Below are 20,399 nucleotides of genomic sequence, written 5' to 3'. Positions count from 1 at the left end.
CTTTGTTCAGCCATTGAGTTGCTCGCGCATTTTGCAATCTCACACCTTGGTCAGCCACAGGCATTGTTCAATCTCACACCTTTGTGGCCAATGTTTACTTTGTACTCCTCCCTAATTTAACTAAACTGTACTATTCCAGATTGCCATCTCAAGTGACCAAGAAAAGATGGTAAACCTGGAAAAATCCACAAAAATAAATGGGTTTCATATACTGCTGTACTTGCTTTTTTTCATTACCCATTGCTTTCAATGGGTTAAAAACACGGAAAAAACGCCAAAAGAAGTAACATGCTCTATGTCCAAAAAAAACATGCAAAATACTGATGGCAAAAAACAATGTGTGCATGAGATTTCCGAAATCTCATAGGCTTTGCTGGTACTGTAAAACGCAGCTGAAAATTAGCATTAAAAAATGCAGCAAAAAAGCCTAGCATGAACTTAGCCAAAGTGAGCCACTGATAAAATGGATAAGGAGTATGTATGCATTAATATACACTCCCATATGGCAGTAGAACAATGCCAAAAGGTACACAACAAATAGTATGCTAGCCTAAAAAGTAATAAACAGAGGTAAACACAGACCGTGTAATGGAGTACAACTGAAACTTACGTATCACCTATGGCTTTCTCATGGGGATCACATTTTTTTATCATTATTTGTGTCTCAGAAAATGGTGACACCAATTTTGTTATTTATTTTTTTTTTTTTTTTTACAAATTTCACATTTTTTCACACTAAAATAAGAAAAAAAATCTACGGTATGCAAATTCAATAACGCCTTAATTGTACTGACCTGGAAATTTATGTTGCCATGTTTACCGCACCACAAACGCCGTAAAACAAACTCACCCCGCACCCCTGAAAAAAAAAATAGGATTTTTTTTTTCCTTTTCCCCTCACTTTGATTTTTTTTCTCTAGTTTTTTAGTACAGTTTATGGTAAAATTAATGATGTCATTCAAAACTACAACTAATCCAATAAAAAACAGATGAAAACAAATGCTTTGAGCTCAAAATAGGAGATAGTCTGCAACAGGGACATGCTAGAACTCTGAGTGGCAAAGTGATAAAATTGATTCCATCTTGAAGAGACCTGCTGGAAAAGGGGCAATTGTGGATAAAGTCAGTCGGTGGGGCAGAACCTATTTAATGATTGAGCGATTGCTTGAGCTGAAACCCTTTCTTGTAGACATGGCCAACCCTCAGGTAACACTACATGAAGGTCAATGGACACAGGTGGCTGAATTGCAGGAATTGCTTCATCACCCATTTACACTGACTAACAAAAATAGAAGCTGAGGAGTTAACTCCTGACATTCTCATAAAGGAGAGAGATACGGCTATTAGAAAATAAAATTGTTCTGGTAGCTGTTTATGTGGCTCCAAGTCATGTATATTGCTGTATGATCAACAGCTTACTAAAGGAATATAAGCACTGACTGAAGTAGCAGTTAGGATGAGTGGGCTACAGGATGGCCAAGAGTAAGAGGACTGGGGTCCTGCCAGTGCTACTGCTACCATATCTTCAGCCTCATTAAATGAGGAGTTTCATTTTGAAAAGTACCGTATTTTTCGGACTACAAGACGCACTTTTTCCCCCCCAAAAAAGGGGGGAACATTGGGGGTGCGTCTAATAGTCGCAATTCAGGCTTACCATGGTGGCAGAGGTGCGGGGATGAGGAGGCGCAGTAAGCGGGGTCCCTTTCTCCGGTGAGGTGATGCAGCAGCCCGGTAAGCAGCAGAGCCGGGTGAATCCTGTTATCGGTGGGGGCGGTCATCTTCCTGAAGCCGCGCGTGCGCAGATGAAGCGCTCTGCTTCCCGGGGCTTCAGGAAAATGGCCGCCGCGATCTCCATCTGCGCACGCGCGGCCTCTCACGGCCATTTTCCTGAATGGAGCAGGCAACGCGTTTCCCCAGGGAGAAAGATTGCAATCCCATAACAAACAGATTGACCACACGTTTTATTTCTCAAAATCTGTACTATTTATTTATGCAGTTTGTTTCATTTCTATCCAAAATTATACATTTTTTTTTTTTATTATTGCAGGAATTACAATACACCTTATTTTTTTTATGGGACAAAATTATTTTGAGAGCAAATTTATATGATTCCAAAATGGCTAAGACGCTTCCTATGAAGTCAGCTGTATTTGAGCTTTTCACATTAGTCCCGGAGCTCCCGTACTGTGGTTGTGACATGTGGTACCCGCCGCCTGTCAAATTGAGCATGAAGAGGAAGTGAGAGATCAGCTGATCTCGGACTTCCTCTTCATGTTAGATTTGTTCGAAGGCGGGGACAGTGACGCCAGCACTGATTGGGCGCTGGGCACCACATGTCACAACAATTGCACAAGAGCCCCAGGAACGGGAGTGCCGACACTGCGGGAACGGCGCAGGCACAGGGGGTGAGTATAACTTTATTATTTTAAGGGGGCCAAACATTTTGATCAAGGAGGGGTTGTCCTAGTAGTTGACAATCCCTTTAAGTCAGAGGATGGCCTGCAGTCCAAATACTTTTATATCACACCCAATGCCTCGCAAATACGGGGTAGGGAATTGCTTGCCTGAAAGTGTTAATAGTTATATGACTAGAAATGTTTGAATAGGATTTAGCTGTGTTAAACCTAGGCCTGAACCAGCCTGACTCTTTGTCTTGCTATTGTGCCGCCTTTGAATGGACTACAAGTTTACATCTTCTTCAATCACATTATTCATCTTCATGTACCGCACCATGGAATCAATTGTGCTCTAAAAATTAATCATAATATTTTTGCATTTAACACATAGCCCAGGTGGCCAGATTACCCCACATTGCACTTATGCATCAATAAAAAGGGTATGTCAACTTTCACCAATAAAAGTACCGGTAACGCTTAATGAAAGTATGCAATTTTCCTTTCTGCACACTTTTAAGATCGCTGCTTTCTGTTATACAATAGGAACCTTTTTTGTTTGCGGGAGATGCAAGTCTTGCTATGATCATGCGACTGATGGACACAAAGCTTTCTGAATTATCATTTATTGTACCGAACTGATCACTTGTGTGTCTATCACATGGACAAGCAAAGTTCATATTGAATGACTGCAAACAGATCTTGCAAAAACCCCTTGAGACCTGTGTACACAAAGTATATTAGAACTTGAAATAACCTAATATTTGTACTTGAGCCCTTATGTAGTTATTATAAGGTTATTTATATTTTACTCTAAATATACCACAAAAATGTGTCTTTTAAATTGGACGTGTCAGACACTCCAGCTAAACTTTGTGCGCTTGGTGTGCTTTAATAATGTGTTTTTTTTTTGGTTTTTTTTTACCTTTGGTCTAAATTTTTTCTTTTGTTTGTCTCAATTAGGTTATGTGGGTTTGTAATCTGTGCCGAAAACAACAAGAAATTCTCACGAAATCGGGAGCTTGGTTTTTCGGAAGTGGACCACAGCAGCCTCCAAGTCAGGATGGTACATTAAGTGACACTGGTACCGGTGCTGGTTCTGATGCGCCAAGGGAAAAGAAAGCCAGGCTTCAAGAGAGATCTAGATCTCAAACTCCTTTAAGCACTGCCGCCACGGCTGGTTCTCAAGAGACCTCACCTGCTAGTTTACAGTCTGATCGAAGCAAAGGGTCCGAACCCTCCTTACAAGATGCCGTGCAAGAGCAGAAGCAGTCATCAAGGTCAAGAAGTGAGCCCCCCCGAGACAGGTAGGAGGATGGTGGCGCCTGTTTATCGTACATAGACCTGTGTGACGTTATGGCTCCCTAGTATCCTATGCCTGCTGCCATCTACAATTCCTACAAGTCATTACTGCTGTGAGGTGTAGGTATATGTCATTTCTAATACAATGTGTAAAAACGATAGTAAGCTAATGTTCTGTTTCAGTTTATAGCTGAGTGCAAACTGTGTCCTCATTGGAGCCTTAGACCTTGTTCTCACACGAGGTAAAGCTGCATTTTTTCGACACTTTCTTTCCTATCATATTTCTCACAGGATTTTACATCAAAATAAGCAATAACAATCTGCTCTGTATATTGCTTTGTGTTAATGCATTTTTCATGCTTGAAAATTCAATTGTATTTTTTTATGCTCCACTTAGTAGTCTGTAGAGAAAAAAAATGTACATTCCTACAACATCTTTGAATGCACTTTGCCCATGAGTTTTATGACATCTCATGCACTTTGCTTTAACTTTTAAAGGGCTATTTTTTTTTTACATGGACCTAAAATCTAACAGGTGGGTAATTTCAGACAGAGGCAACTATCTGCCTGTTCTACCCAATGCCGACTCGGAGCGGTCACCAACCACAACTGCTGGCAATTCAGATGCTTCACGGCTCTTCTTCTGTCGGTCGAAGCCGGGAAGCCGGCTGTCAATCAGCATGATGGCAGCAGAGCGGAAAAAAAGCATCTTCTCTGTCAATGTGACATCAGAGGAATCCACTGAGCCGCTGGTACTAGCATTCTGTGACCGCTCTGTGCCAGCAGAGGTCGACACTGGTCACAACAGGCAGAAAGTTAGAAACTACAGTAGCTGCCTGTTGGTTCTTAAGCCAGTAGTAAAAAAATGAAATAGTCCTGGATAACCCCTTTAAATAAAATGGCCCCTTTCTAACTATTTTAACAGATGTGTTGGAGACTCTTTGTGGCACTTATATAAGTATTACAGTTTCTCCTCTTGTACTTATTAGTGCAGCCTGGTGACCTGGTGGCCACATGGACTTTCATCAGCAGGTATTTTGTGGACAACAGAGCTATGACTTTTGTGAAGACTGTACGAACAATGGCAGGAGAACCTGTAATTGTATACATTATGTAGGGGTATACATTAGGTAGCGTTCACACAGGCAATGAGGTTTGGTCCAAACATGTAGTTTTATTGCTTTAATAAAACTTCAAGTAATTCAAAACCATAGACAGCCCCTTCTGGGCACAAAGGTATAACAGCCAATTAACATTTCATTCTGCAGGTACATATGTCAGTGCAGGCTCAACCGAACACATTACAGTCCTTTCTCCCAAAGCAAACGTTATACACAGCAGAGCTATGGTCCTACCAGTCTCGGTATCACCTTCAGCCTGAGCTCCAGCAGCTTCCAGCGCTAACTCTGGGCACAGTCCACACTGAACAGGTTGCAGCTTCCATATGTTCCTTTGCAGCTCCAACACCACTGCTCAGTTTTCCTAGCTGACTCGTGACGTCTCCATTCAGAGAGATACTCTGGCTTGTCTCTCTCCCAGCTACAGCTCACATTTTGGCTGAACACTCACCATCTTCAGCACACTCCATTCTGCTTCATTAGACAGACTGACACAAGGTGAACCCATTTCTTAGTTTTTAGTCAAAGCTAGCCATGTGAATCTAATTAGGATTAGTGCTAAGATTTAACCCAGTCCTACCTGGTTTTGCTACAGTTAGTAAGTGCCACAAAATCATGTCCCAAATGCTTCTGTTAATATAGATAGAAAGTGGCTAATCCCTTTAAACACATCAGATTTCCTGCACACAAAAAAGCAGCAGAAAAAATGCAGCATTTACACAATGTGGGATCATGGCCCAACTGTCCAGATAAGGCTACGTTCACATTTGCGTTGTGCGGTGCTGCGTCGGCGACGCAACGCACAACGCAAACAAGAACGCATGCAAAACGCATCATTTTGTGATGCATGCATCCTTTTTTGGCATGCTGCATCCTGTGCGCCATGACGCTTGCGCCAAAAAAGACGCATGCGTCACAAAACGTAAGACAACGCATGTCCATGCGCCCCCATGTTAAATATAGGGGTGCATGACGCATGCGTCGCCGCGGCTGCGCCCGACGCAGCCCTGCAAAACGCTAATGTGAACGTAGCCTAACCAAATGAATGTAGAGCGGTAAGTAAAAAGCTTTTCGCTGTGATGGTAGTATGTTTACATAGATATGGAACCTAAATTACAACTGAGAATTCAGTTTTGGGACTGGTTACACCAAATTTCTTTTACCCCAATTTAATTTGCTTAGTAGATCTGAATGTGGTAAAAGAAAACATTTTACACCTTTAATTTCTGACAAGACTTGACAGAGCCTCGAATTTTCTGCTTCGATTTCTTTGAACCTGTCACATTTAGTACCGCTGAAAAGGTGAGTTACAACATTGAAAATGCTGTTTATAGAAGTATTCTAGTTTCAGTGAATAAATGTCATTCTTTGTTTAATGAAATTCTGTACCATTTCTAACCTTCAGTATCATTCCCTGCTTTATGTCATCCAGTAGGAGTTGTCATTGGTCATGGAAGCAACCCAGTATATACCTTAACCCCTTCATGACCTTGGGATTTTTCGTTTTTCCGTGTTCGTTTTTCACTCCCCTCTTTCCCAGAGCCATAACTTTTTTATTTTTCCGTCAATTTGGCCATGTGAGGGCTTATTTTTTGTGGGACGAGTTGTACTTTTGAACGACATCATTGGTTTTAGCATGTCGTGTATTAGAAAACTGGAAAAAAATTCCAAGTGCGGTGAAATTGCAAAAAAAGTGCAATCCCACACTTGTTTTTTGTTTGGCTTTTTTGCTAGGTTCACTAAATGCTAAAACTGACCTGCCATTATGATTCTCCAGGTCAGTACGAGTTCATAGACACCTAACATGACTAGGTTATTTTTTATCTAAGTGGTGAAAAAAAATTCCAAACTTTGCTAAAAAAAAAAAAAAAGCACCATTTTCCGATACTTGTAGCGTCTCCATTTTTCATGATCTGGGGTCGGTTGAGGGCTTATTTTTTGCGTGCCGAGATTACGTTTTTAATGATAGCATTTTGGTGCAGATACGTTCTTTTGATCGCCCGTTATTGCATTTTAATGCAATGTCGCGGCGACCAAAAAAACATAATTCTGGCGTTTCAAATTTTTTTCTCGCTACGCTGTTTAGCGATCAGGTTAATGCCTATTTTAATTGATAGATCGGGCGATTCTGAGCGCGGCGATACCAAATATGTGTAGATTTGATTTTTTTTTTATTGATTTATTTTGATTGGGACGAAAGGGGGGTGATTTAAACTTTTATATTTTTTTGTTTTTTTCACATTTTTTTTAACTTATTTTTTAACTTTTGCCATGCTTCAATAGCCTCCATGGGAGGCTAGAAGCAGGCACAGCACGATTGCCTCTGCTACATACAGCGATCTGCTGTTCGCTGCTATGTAGCAGAATTGCAGGTGTGCTGTGAGCGCACCACAGGGTGACGCTCACAGCTACCAGCGATCAGTAACCATAGAGGTCTCAAGGACCTCTATGGTTACAATGCAGAAGCATCGCCGACCTCCGATCATGTGACGGGGGTCGGCGATGACGTCATTTCCGGCCGCCCGGCCGGATGCGGTAGTTAAATGCCGCTGTCTGCGTTTGACAGCGGCATTTAACTAGTTAATAGGCGCGGACAGATCGCGATTCTGCCCGCGCCTATTACGGGCACATGTCAGCTGTTCAAAACAGCTGACATGTCCCGACTTTGGTGCGGGCTCACCGCCGGAGCCCGCATCAAAGCGGGGCTTCTGACCTCGGATGTACTATCCCATCCGAGGTCAGAAAAGGGTTAAAGAATAACTAGTGTTTTAATTTGTATTTCATAATCAATAGTACACATGAAACTAAGCAACTATGTAATATACAGTCATGGCCGAAAGTGTTGGCACCCCAGAAAATAAAGTATTACTCTCAGAAAACTATTACAATTACACGTTTTGTTCTACACATATTTATTTCCTTTGTATGTATTGGAAAAACACACACAAAAAAAACAGGAAAAAAAGGCAAATTGTACATAATTTAACACAACCCCCCAAAATTGGCTGGACAAAATTGTTGGCAGCCTCAACTTAATATTTGGTTGCACGCCCTTTGGAATATATAACTGCAATCCCTTCCTATAATCATCAACAAGCTTCAACAACAAGCTTCAAACTGCTCCAGGTCTCTCATATGTGAAGGCGCCTTCTCCCAACAGTAATGTTAAGATCTCTCCGCAGGTGTTTAATGTGATTTAGATCCGGACTCATTGCTGGCCACCTCAGAACTCTCCAGTGCTTTGTTTCCATCCATTTCTGGGTGCTGCTTGAAGTTTGTTTGGGGTTACTGCCCGTCTAGAAGACCCATGACCTAGGACTCAAACCCAGCTCTATCTTGGTTTCATCTGGCCAAAAGAAGTTTTCCCAGAAGGATTTTGGCTTACTCATGTACATTTTGGCAAACTGCAGTCTAACATTTTTTATGTCTGTGTGAGCAGTGGACTTGGGTCTCCTGCCATAGCGTTTCATTTCATTCAAATGTCGCTAGATAGTTCGTGCTGACAGAAGCCCCACAGTGATCAGACATTAACCTTCTGTTCTGTGAAGACACAGAATGAGATTAAGAGTACAAAAAATTGAATGAGCGCCACTCCTCAAATAGAAGAGAGGTGCTGCAATATGAAAAGTATAAAGCATTTACTATACAAAAGAAGAAAATGCGCATACAAAGAAAGCCGTGCACACCTACAGATGTAATAAAAAAAAATAAATGTGTATACCAAATTTACTGAGAATATGTCACTAGTTCCTCATCTGAGAGCAGCATAATGTAGTTATAGAGACCCTGATTCCAGCTATGTATCACTTACTGGGTGCAGCAATTGTGACATAAAGTTTTTAGATGTAGCGTGGTGCTGAGCTCAGAAATCCTACCCCACCCACAACAGGCTCTCTGTATACATTGTCTATTGACAGTGAGCTGCTAATCAGAGGAGGGGGCGGGGTCAGGCTGGGGCTCACTGGAGCTGTGGTCCAGACAATGATAATCTGGTGATAAAGCATTCATTGTATTGCATTGAAACAACAGCACACAGCCTAATATGTGACACATCTCTGAAATCAGTGGCTCAGCCCCTATATCATGCTGTCCTCAGATTGCATAGCACAAATCTGCTGACAGATCCCTTTAAAGGGACACTGTCACCTGAATTTGGAGGGAACAATCTTCAGCCATGGAGGCGGGGTTTTGGGGTTTTTGATTCACCCTTTCCTTACCCGCTGGCTGCATGCTGGCTGCAATATTGGTTTGAAGTTCATTCTCTGTCCTCCATAGTATACGCCTGCGCAAGGCAATCTTGCATCTTTTTATTTTAGATCGTAAACAGAGTGGGCTTAGCATTAGCACACTGTGCAGTGTCCATCGCATTCTTTAATAGGATGCCCGCTTTCATAAATGTGTTGTTGGTCAAGAATAATCGCAAGTTAAACCTACCTTGTTTCCTACCATTTTTCTTTTAAGATTAGTATTAAATTAGATGCACTATGAGGTGCTTCATAAATATGTCCAAATATCATATTTTACACTGTATGTGAACCACAAAATTGACTTTAATACGTTGATACATTTTTGCCATAAATCCCCTACTTTGGAGTAAAGAGTTAATGTGCAAAAATAAGGACAGTCAATATAAAATTCATACCGGTATGTTATTATTTTTTTAACTTTTTTTTGTTGCCTGGTTATGTACAGGAAGAAGGTCATGTCAGTGTCTGAACAAAATGGAAAAATTTCCAAAAGTGATCGTAGGAGAAACCAGAAATATCCGAACCAACAAGGGCAGACTTACACCGATGAACATAAAGAAAGAAGGGAAAGTAGAAGATTGGGCAAAGGGAGATCACAAGACATTCCAGAAAAGGAGGAAGCAACAAACATGGAAGAAGATAAGGAGAGAGCTGATGAAGATTATCAAACACGTTATAGAAGTGACCCCAATTTAGCCAGGTACCCTGTAAAGCCCCAGCCTGAGGAACAACAGATGCGCATGCATGCCAAGGTTTCGAAAGCACGGCACGAGAGGAGACACAGTGACGCATCACTACCACATACAGAATTAGATGACCCAGAAGTTCCTGAGAACAAATTAGGGAAGAATTCTCATACGCAAGGAACTCATGACAAAAGAACTGTTCTAGAAAGTCAGCAGTCCTATTCTATTGATAGGAATGGCGATGGGATAGTTTCTAAGCCAAACCAAGTGTCAAATCACAGCCCACCTAGTCCTAGACATAGCCCCGTGCCACCAGAACACATCGAGGCTAAAAACCATGATTCTTTCAAAAAACAAACTCGGTTAGACCCAAGTTCTGCTCTGTTAATGAGAAAGACTAACCGCGAAAAAATGGAAACAATGTCAAGGAATGATTCTCTTAGTTCAGATCAATCGGAATCTGTTAGACCTTCCCCACCAAAGCCCCACAGGTCTAAAAGAGGTGGAAAGAGAAGACAGATGTCAGTGAGTAGCTCAGAAGAAGAAGGAGCATCCACACCAGAGTATACCAGTTGTGAGGATGTGGAAATTGAAAGCGAAAGTGTTAGTGAAAAAGGTAAGATGACATTTTTTTGGTGACATTTTATTCTTGCAATTTTAGCTTAGGATATTGGTCACTAGTGACACTACAAAAGTAATGTGTGAGATTCATGCTGCGAGAGGGGAGGAGGAGCTGCAGAGAGAGGCATCTGGTTGGTTAAACAGCACAGCTCTCAGTTGTAGAAGAACCACTTAACATTCTATTGTCTGCGTCCACCCAAACAGTTGGCTCCCTGAATGATAATGTCCTCCCACCATTACCTTGGCAATTTGTTGTTCTCTGATTAAAAAATTGCTGTTTTAATCCCTGTGTAAATGAGTTTAAAGTGCTCTTGTCAAAGCACTTCCCAAACCTCTGCCTTCCTGGCTTTATTCTCCACCCAGCCCCACCTTCTTCTGCTTGACTGACATCTCACTGAGTACCTAGCCAAGGCAGAGAGCTGTCAGTTAAGCAGAGGAATGTGATGCTGAGAAGAGAATAAAACCAAGACGGCAGAGGTTTGGGAAGTGCTTTGACAGTCCAAGAGCACTTTATTCTCATTTGCATATGAACTAAAACAACAATTTTTCAGTCAGGGAGCAACAGATTGTATGAGTCTGGATGACATTATCTTCCAGAAAGTAACATGAACATATAAACAATTTAGAGCAGAGGGCAGGAGGGTGTAATAGTTTTGACAGTTTTCCGACAGATTTCCTTTTAATACACAGATAAATCAGGAGGGATTGTGATTTTTTTCTGTGTAGGAATATGCACCTTTTTACCCCTTCCTCTCAGGGTATGTGCAGGGTAATTTGCTTGTTTTAATGCCACTATGTAATTTACTGTATAATGTACTAGAAAGCCAAAAAATGTGTGAAGTGGAATTGAAAAAAATCAGCAATTCTTCTATTGTATTATAGGTTTATTTTTTAGGTAAGTCATTCAGCACGCAAGTATTTTATTCTTTGGGTCAGTATAATTTCAGTGGTAACAAATTGATTCAGTTTAAGTATTATTAATTACAGGGGTTTTCCCATGAACAAAGTACATTTTAATCAATAGATCTTGGAATAATAATTAGTTCCACAATTGAATGTGTTTAGGTAAAATGTTCCTGTGCTGAGATAATCTCACAAATATGTCCCTGCTGTGTGCTGTGTAATGGCCGTGTCTGACCGTACGGGGACATGGTCTGAGCATACCACAGCTCCTGGGCGGGGGAGGACGCAAAGGAGAAGATACAGATATTGCAGCAGGTGATCACAGATGACTCTTTTTGTGAGGTAAATCATTTCACTGCCTGCTTTTAAGAAATGTTTTACCTCAGAGAAACAAATTATTTGTGATCCCATGCTGTAATGTCTGTATACTATTTTTCTATGCGTGGTAAGCTGTAGTTTTTCTTGGAATCATTTTCTCATGAACATACCGTACATTTTTGATGGCCTCTTAGTCCATTTTTGAGGTGACATACCGTATATACTCAAGTATAAGACGAGTTTTTCAGCACAGTTATTTTGTGCTGAAAACTCCCCCCTCGGCTTATACTTGAGTGAGGGTCCCACGAGATGGAGGGGGAGCAGCGGGTCACAGGAGGCATGAGCCAGCTGCTGCAGCTAAAGCATGTTCCTGCTGGTAAAGAGAAATGAATATTCACTGCGCTCTGTAATAGTAGGCACAGTAGTCACAGCCACCGGCTTCCTGTAGCGGCCAAGCGGTCACGTGTGCCTGCTATTTAAGAGAAATTAATATTGACTTCTTTCCAATCCCATGGGCATAGAGAGCAGTGAATATTCATTCCCTTAAGTAGTGGGCACACATGATCGCCCACCCGCTGCAGGAAGCCGGTGGCTGCAGCTGACACTGTGCACGCTACTAAATAGCAATGAATACTCACTGCCCTCCACACACATATTCCCGCCATGGTGAGTATTCCGGCAGGTGTCCTCTGCTTGAAAGCAGCGCATGACGCCGCTGCCATGCGTTGCTTACAAGCATAAATCAGCTGCTGGCACTGGAACAAAACACTGCAAAGGAGCGCAGGGATGGTAGATAGGATGGTTTATTTATTTTTTATGTTTTTTGATGGGAGCCATGCATAAAAGAATAGGCATGATGAGCCATGCATGCCAGGATGGGGATGAGGAGCCATGCAGACCAGGATAGGGATGAAGAGCCATGCGTACTGTTGTGAATTCTGCTCTTGGGCTCCCTCCGGTGGTTGTTGATGGTAATGCAGTTATTCCTGAGCAGCAGTCTTGGACAGGTGTTTCTGCTAATTGCAATTCTGACTGGGGTATTTAGCTGTGCAGGACTCATTAGACCTTGCCAGTAGTCAATGTTCCGTTGGAAGTGTTGGTCCTCTGCCTGGCCTCTCCTGCTTGCTGCCAATTCAGCTAAGATAAGTGTTTGCTTCATTTTTTAGACACACGGCTGTGTGTTTATTTTCTGTGCTTATCTTGTTTCTATTTTGTTCCTGCTAGACTGTGCCTGATGTTTTTCTCAGTCTAGTTGGACTCGCTGGAGTCGCAGATATACTCTCCACATCTTTAGTTAGGTGGTGTTTTTGTATTTTTCTGCTGTGGATATTTTGTAGTGTTTTATGCTGACCGCATAGTATCCTGTACTATCCTTTCCTATCTAGGTAGAAGTGGCCTCCTTTGCTTATCCCTGTTTTCTGTCTGCGTGTGTCTTTTCCTCTCCTACTCACAGTCATTATATGTGGGGGGTTACCTATCCTTCGGGGGTCTACTCTGAGGCAAGAGAGTTTTCCTATTTCCATCTTTAGGGATATTCAGTCCTTAGGCTGTGTCGAGGTGTCTAGGTCTGGTTAGGCACACCCCACGGCTACTTCTAGTGCGGTGATAGTATCAGGGATTGTGGTCAGTAAAGTTACCACTGCTCCAGCGAAGGTCATTTCATGCTGCTCCAAGGCCACCTGATCATAACAGCGTACCAGGATAGGGATGAAGACCCATGCATACAAGGATAGGGATGAGGAGTCATGCATACCAAGATAAGGATGAGGGGACAATGCATACCTGGCTTATACTCGAGTCAATACCTTAATTTTCTTTTTACTGTCTTACATATTTACATATATACATATATACATACAGGTGCTCCTCACAAAATTAGAATATCATTAAAAAGTTAATTTCAGTTCTTAAATACAAAACTCATATTATATAGAGTAATGATTATGGCCTACAACCAATGAAAAATCCAAAGTAATTATATCAGTAAATTAGAATAATTAATAAAAAACACCTTCAAAGGCTTCCTAAGCATTTAAAAAGATCCCTTACTCTGTTTCAGTAGGCACCACAATAATGGGGAAGACTGCTGACTTGACAGATTTCCAGAAGGCAGTCATTGACACACTCCACAAAAGGTCATTGCTAAAGAAGCTGGCTGTATCCAAAGCATATTTATGGAAAGTTGAGTGGAAGGAAAAAGTGTGGTAGAAAAAGGTGCACAAGCAACCAGCATATCTGCAGCCTTGAAAGGATTGTTAAGAAAAAGCCATTCAAAAATTGGGGGGAGAGTGGACTGCTGTTGGAGTCATTGCTTCAAGAGCTACCACACACAGATGTATCCAGGACATAGGATACAGGTATTGAATTCCTTGTGTCAAGCCACTCTTGACCAATAGACAACGCCAGAAGTGTCCTACCTGGGCTAAGGAGAAAAAAAAGAACTGGACTGTTGCTCAGTAGGCCAAGGTGTGGTTTTCAGATGAAAGTAAATTTTGCATTTAATTTGCAAATCAAGGTCCCAGAGTCTGGAGGAAGAGTGGAGAGGTACACAATCCAAGCTGCTTGACATCTAGTGTGAAGTTTTCACAATCAGAGATGGTTTGGGGAGCCATGTCATCTGCTGCTGTACGTCCACTGTGTTTTATCAAGAACAAAATCAGCACAGCTGTCTACCAGGAATTTTAGAACACTTCATGCTTCCCTCTGCCGACAAGCTTTTTGGAGTTAGAAATTTAATTTTCCAGCAGAACTTGGCACCTGTCCACACTGCCAAAAGTACCAATAGCTGGTTAAAAACAACAGCATCACTGTGCTTGATTGGCCAGCAAGCTCGCCTGACCTTAACCCCATAGAGAGTCTATGGGGTATTGTAAAGAGGAAGATGAGAGACACCAGACCCAACAATGCAGAAGAGCTGAAGGCTGCTATCAAAGCAACCTGGGCTTCCATAACACCTCAGCAGTGCCACAGGCTGATCGCCTCCATGCCACACCGCATTGATGCAGTAATTGATGCAGAAGGAGCCGCGACCAAGTATTGAGTGCATTTACTGAACATACATTTCAGTAGGCCAACATTTCGGATTTTAAAATCATTTTTCAAGCTGGTGTTATAAAGTATTCTAATTTACTGAGATAATGACATTAGGGTTTCCATTGGCTGTAAACCATAATCATCAACATTAACAGAAATAAACACTTGAAAAACATCACTATGTTTGTAATGACTCTATATAATGTACGAGTTTCACTTTTTGTATTGAAGAACTGAAATAAATTAACTTTATGATGATATTCTAATTTTGTGAGATGTATATATATATATATATATATATATACATATATATATATATATATATATATATATATATATATATGTATATATGTATGTATGTATATATATATATATATATATATATATATATATATATATACACACTGTATGTGGTAGCGCCTGATCAGAGTGAGATCCGATTTTCTCAGATGTGGAGAATAAAAAAAAATTCTCCTTCTTCTCCATTTTGTCATGGTAACATAGCTGGCAACCCACCAAACCACTGAAATAAATACTAGAACACAATACAAAATTTGGTAGTAAAAGGCCGCTGTGTTTATTTTGGGTTACCAAAGAATATTATTAATTACTTCATAAAGGTTGAATAAAATTAAATACCAGAATATAACATATTAAAACTTATAAAAATCTAGAATATTTCAAGAACCACAATAAAGGGCAGCAGTGTTTACCTGCCCAGGTCTCAGAACTAATGTACTCTTAGGAAGCAGCAAACCCATGTAGCAAAGATGGAGGCAACATAGGTGCCAATTTGCCAAATACTGATGAGACAACCGCTCATAGCCTACCAATTCATGGAGGGGGTGATTGCTTAGTATTAGATTGCACAAAAGCGGCTTGTATAGGGCGCTGTTCACACACAGGTAATGCTCTGTGTCTGGCTTACAGCCTATTAGTGACGCGCATACTATTAGATTAGGCGGGCTGCCCAGCACTATCTAAGGCCAGTCTCACACATCCAGATAAATCGGTACCGGAATTATCCATGTTCGTGTGTCCGTGTGCTCCCGTGGTACATTAGTGTGGCACACGGGCGGCACACATGTGCCGCCCGTGTGCCGACTGGGTACCACACGGAGCGTGCAGGAGACAGCGCTAGAGATAAGCGCTGTCCCCTGCATCTGGTGCTGAAGCCGCCATTCATATCTTCTCTCCAGCAGCGTTCGCTGGAAAGAAGATATGAAAAATCCTTTTTTTTTTGTTTTTCTCGTGTTTAAAATAAAGATCCCTCTCGGCACTCCCCTCCCACTCCCTGTGCGCCCCCCCGCTGTTACTAAAATACTCACCCGGCTCCCTCGCAGCGTCCTGTCCTCGCCACACCTTCTCCTGTATGAGCGGTCACGTGGTGCCGCTTATTACAGTAATGAATATGCGGCTCCACCCCTATGGGGCGAGAGGGATCTTTATTTTAAACACGAGGACAAAAAAAAAGGATTTTTCATATCTTCTTTCCAGCGAATGCTGCTGGAGAGAAGATATGAAGGGCAGCTTCAGCACCATGTGGGGGGGACAGCGCTTACAGTAACGCTGTCTCCTGCACGGCACACGGACTGCACACGGACAGTGTCCGTGTGCGGTACGTGTTTTACACGGACCCATTGACTTTAATGGGTCCGTGTAATCCGTACACGAACACTGACATGTCTCCGTGTTTTACACACGGTCCGTGAAAACACGCTGACATGTGCAGTGACACATTGCTTTCAATGTGTCTACGTGAGTCAGTGTCTCCGGTACGTGAGGAAACTGTCACCTCACGTACCAGAGCCACTGACGTGTGAAACCGCCCTAAGTGCACCCCATGAGAACAGACACCATAGTTTACAAGGTCAAAAATTCTTGGCTTTGCTGCACTCTGAAACATGAAGTGCAAAAAAATATACATAATGAGGTATTGGTCGATATTTTATTTAATACAGCAAAAAATGGGCAGCAGTGCTTACCTGCCCAGGTCTCAGAACTAATGCACTCTCAGGATGCATCAAACCCATGTGGTAGTAAAGATGGTGGCAACACAGGTGCAAAACACTGATGAGACAACCTTGTAACCTCTTGTTACCCTTATGAAAAAAAAAAAGTTTGGGTCTAAGGTACATTTTTTTGTGAAAAAAGTTAAATGTAAATTTTTTTCTTCCACAATGCTTCAGTTCCTGTGAAGCATCTGAAGGGTTAATAAAGTTCTTGAATATGAGTACCTTGAGGGGTGCGTTTTTTTTAGAATGGTGTCACTTTTGGGTATTTTCTGTCATAAAGGCCCCTCTAAGTCTCTTGAAATGTGAGGTGGTCCCTAAAAAAATTGCTTTGTAAATTTTGTTGTAAAAATGAGAAATCGCTGGTCAACTTTTAACCCTTATAAAGTCCTAACAAAAAAAATATGTTTCCAAAATTGTACTGATGTAAATTAGACATGTGGGAAATGTTATTTATTAACTATTTTGTGTGATGCCACTCTCTGATTTAGGGGCATGAAAATTAAAAGTTTGAAAACGTCAAAATTTTTGCCAAATTTCCATTTTTTTCATAAATGCAAGTCATATCGAAGAAATGTTACCACTAACATGAAGTACAGGTCCTTCTCAAAAAATTAGCATATAGTGTTAAATTTCATTATTTACCATAATGTAATGATTATAATTGTAATAATTATAATATATTATAGATTCATTATCCACCAACTGAAATTTGTCACGTCTTTTATTGTTTTAATACTGATGATTTTGGCATACAACTCCTGATAACCCAAAAAACCTGTCTCAATAAATTAGCATATCAAGAAAAGGTTCTCTAAACGACCTATTACCCTAATCTTCTGAATCAACTAATTAACTCTAAACACATGCAAAAGATACCTGAGGCTTTTATAAACTCCCTGCCTGGTTCATTACTCAAAACCCCCATCATGGGTAAGACTAGCGACCTGACAGATGTCAAGAAGGCCATCATTGACACCCTCAAGCAAGAGGGTAAGACCCAGAAAGAAATTTCTCAACAAATAGGCTGTTCCCAGAGTGCTGTATCAAGGCACCTCAATGGTAAGTCTGTTGGAAGGAAACAATGTGGCAGAAAACGCTGTACAACGAGAAGAGGAGACCGGACCCTGAGGAAGATTGTGGAGAAGGACCGATTCCAGACCTTGGGGAACCTGAGGAAGCAGTGGACTGAGTCTGGTGTGGAAACATCCAGAGCCACCGTGCACAGGCGTGTGCAGGAAACGGGCTACAGGTGCCGAAATGGGCTACAGAGAAGCAGCACTGGACTGTTGCTAAGTGGTCCCAAGTACTTTTTTCTGATGAAAGCAAATTTTGCATGTCATTCGGAAATCAAGGTGCCAGAGTCTGGAGGAAGACTGGGGAGAAGGAAATGCCAAAATGCCTGAAGTCCAGTGTCAAGTACCCACAGTCAGTGATGGTGTGGGGTGCCATGTCAGCTGCTGGTGTTGGTCCACTGTGTTTCATCAAGGGCAGGGTCAATGCAGCTAGCTATCAGGAGATTTTGGAGCACTTCATGCTTCCATCGGCTGAAATGCTTTATGGAGATGAAGATTTCATTTTTCAGCACCACCTGGCACCTGCTCACAGTGCCAAAACCACTGGTAAATGGTTTACTGACCATGGTATTACTGTGCTCAATTGGCCTGCCAACTCTCCTGACCTGAACCCCATAGAGAATCTGTGGGATATTGTGAAGAGAAAGTTGAGAGACGCAATACCCAACACTCTGGATGAGCTTAAGGCCGCTATTGAAGCATCCTGGGCCTCCATAACATCTCAGCAGTGTCACAGGCTGATTGCCTCCATGCCACGCCGCATTGAAGCAGTCATTTCTGCCAAAGGATTCCCGACCAAGTATTGAGTGCATAACTGAACATTATTATTTGATGGTTTTTTTGTTTGTTATTAAAAAACACTTTTATTTGATTGGATGGGTGAAATATGCTAATTTATTGAGACAGGTTTTTTGGGTTATCAGGAGTTGTATGCCAAAATCATCAGTATTAAAACAATAAAAGACGTGACAAATTTCAGTTGGTGGATAATGAATCTATAATATATGAAAGTTTAATTGTAATCATTACATTATGGTAAATAATGAAATTTAACACTATATGCTAATTTTTTGAGAAGGACCTGTATAATATAGGCTATGTGCACACGTTGCGGATTCTCTGCGGATCCGCAGCGTTTTTTGCAGTGCAGAAATGCTGAAGATCTGCAATTGATTTACAATACAATGTAAATCAATGAGAAAAAAAAAGCTGTGTACACGTTGCGGAAAATCCGCTGCGGAAACGCTGCAGTTTAAAAGAAGTAGCATGTCACTTCTTTTTTGTGAATCTGCATCGTTTTTTTGTACCCATTCCATTATAGAAAACCACAGGGGTAAAAACCGCAGCAAATCCACATGAAAACCGCAGCAAAAATGCACAAAAAACGCTGCAGAACCACACAAAAAACGCGACAAATCCGCAGGTGCGTTTTCTGCCAGGAGAGGCAGAATCCGCACCAGAAATTCCTAAACCTAATCCGCAACGTGTGCACATAGCCTTAGAGATTGAAGAACCACTGGCGCTCCAGATAATTCACAGGAAGGGGGGGGTGCTGCTGGTGATTATAACAGGTTCTGTGTGGGCCTGTTGAGTATGTATAACTGGTTAATGCATAAATTTCACCTGCGCTATCTACACATAAGGGACAATGCAAAAGGTCTATGACAATTGGTATGAGAGAAAAGAAACATATAGGTTCAAGGCACTTACTGTTTTTTTGCCATAGGTGGTTATGTGTAGAACCTGTTTTGGGGTTGTAGTAGGATCTTAAAGAGATGAAAAAGCAAATGTGTGCTCTTTTTATTTTAATTTATTTAGTTTGCAAAATAGGGTGAGATGGTAAAAACGTGTGTGAGTGTTGGTTCTTACTCACTTTGCATGATTTGTGTAGATGCACATTCACAATTCCTTTTGTTACAGCTGGGAATAGTTATTTCCCTGGGTTTTGACTATCCTTCCTGTTTAAACAAATTTGCAATCTTTGTGATCTAGATGGGTATAGATATAGTGAATTCAATGATGTTGGTTATACTCACTTAGGCCAGTCCCACACGTCCAGATAATTCCGGTACCGAAAAAATCGGTACCGGAGTTATCCGTGTCCGTGAGCTCACGTAGGCCATCCGTGTGGCGACTGGGTAGCACACGGAGCGTGCAGGAGACAGCGCTATAGATAAGCGCTGTCCCCTGCATCTGGTGCTGAAGCCGCCATTCATATCTTCTCTCCAGCAGCGTTCGCTGGAAAAAAGATATGAAAAATCCTTTTTTTTTTGTTTTTTTCGTGTTTTAAATAAAGATCCCTGTCCCCACCCCCTCCCACCCCGTGTGCGCCCGCCCGCTGTTACTAAAATACTCACCCGGCTCCCTCGAAACGTCCTCTCCGCGCCGCACCTTCTCCTGTATGAGCGGTCACGTGGTGCCGTCCATTACAGTCATGAATATGCGGCTCCACCCCTATGGGAGGTGGAGCCGCATATTCATGACTGTAATCGGCGGCACCACGTGACCGCTCATACAGGAGAAGCTGGCGCTGAGAGGACGCTGCGAGGGAGCTGGGTGAGTATTTTATTAACAGCGGGCGGCCGCACAGGGGGTGGGAGGGGGTTGGGGACAGGGATCTTCATTTTAAACACGAAAAAGAAAAAAAAAGGATTTTTCATATCTTCTCTACAGCGAACGCTGCTGGAGAG

At 41.8% G+C, this 20,399-nt stretch overlaps 1 protein-coding gene across 33 annotated transcripts in view; it reads left to right on the top strand.

Annotated features, from left to right (window-relative positions):
• Window positions 1-20,399, top strand: part of RIMS1 (regulating synaptic membrane exocytosis 1) — a 540,636-nt gene that overhangs the window by 167,812 nt on the left and 352,425 nt on the right. For all 33 annotated transcript variants that reach the window (XM_069726596.1, XM_069726604.1, XM_069726589.1 and 30 more), the window contains 2 exons: window positions 3,357-3,700; window positions 9,506-10,362. In XM_069726596.1, coding sequence (XP_069582697.1) covers window positions 3,360-3,700; window positions 9,506-10,362 — 1,198 coding nt within the window. In that variant the 5' untranslated portion in view covers window positions 3,357-3,359. The remainder of the gene's footprint in view (window positions 1-3,356; window positions 3,701-9,505; window positions 10,363-20,399) is intronic.

Source organism: Ranitomeya imitator, chromosome 5 (genome assembly GCF_032444005.1).
Source record: "Ranitomeya imitator isolate aRanImi1 chromosome 5, aRanImi1.pri, whole genome shotgun sequence".
Taxonomy (NCBI): Eukaryota; Metazoa; Chordata; class Amphibia; order Anura; family Dendrobatidae; genus Ranitomeya; species Ranitomeya imitator.
This window is presented reverse-complemented; position numbering and strand designations above follow the sequence as displayed.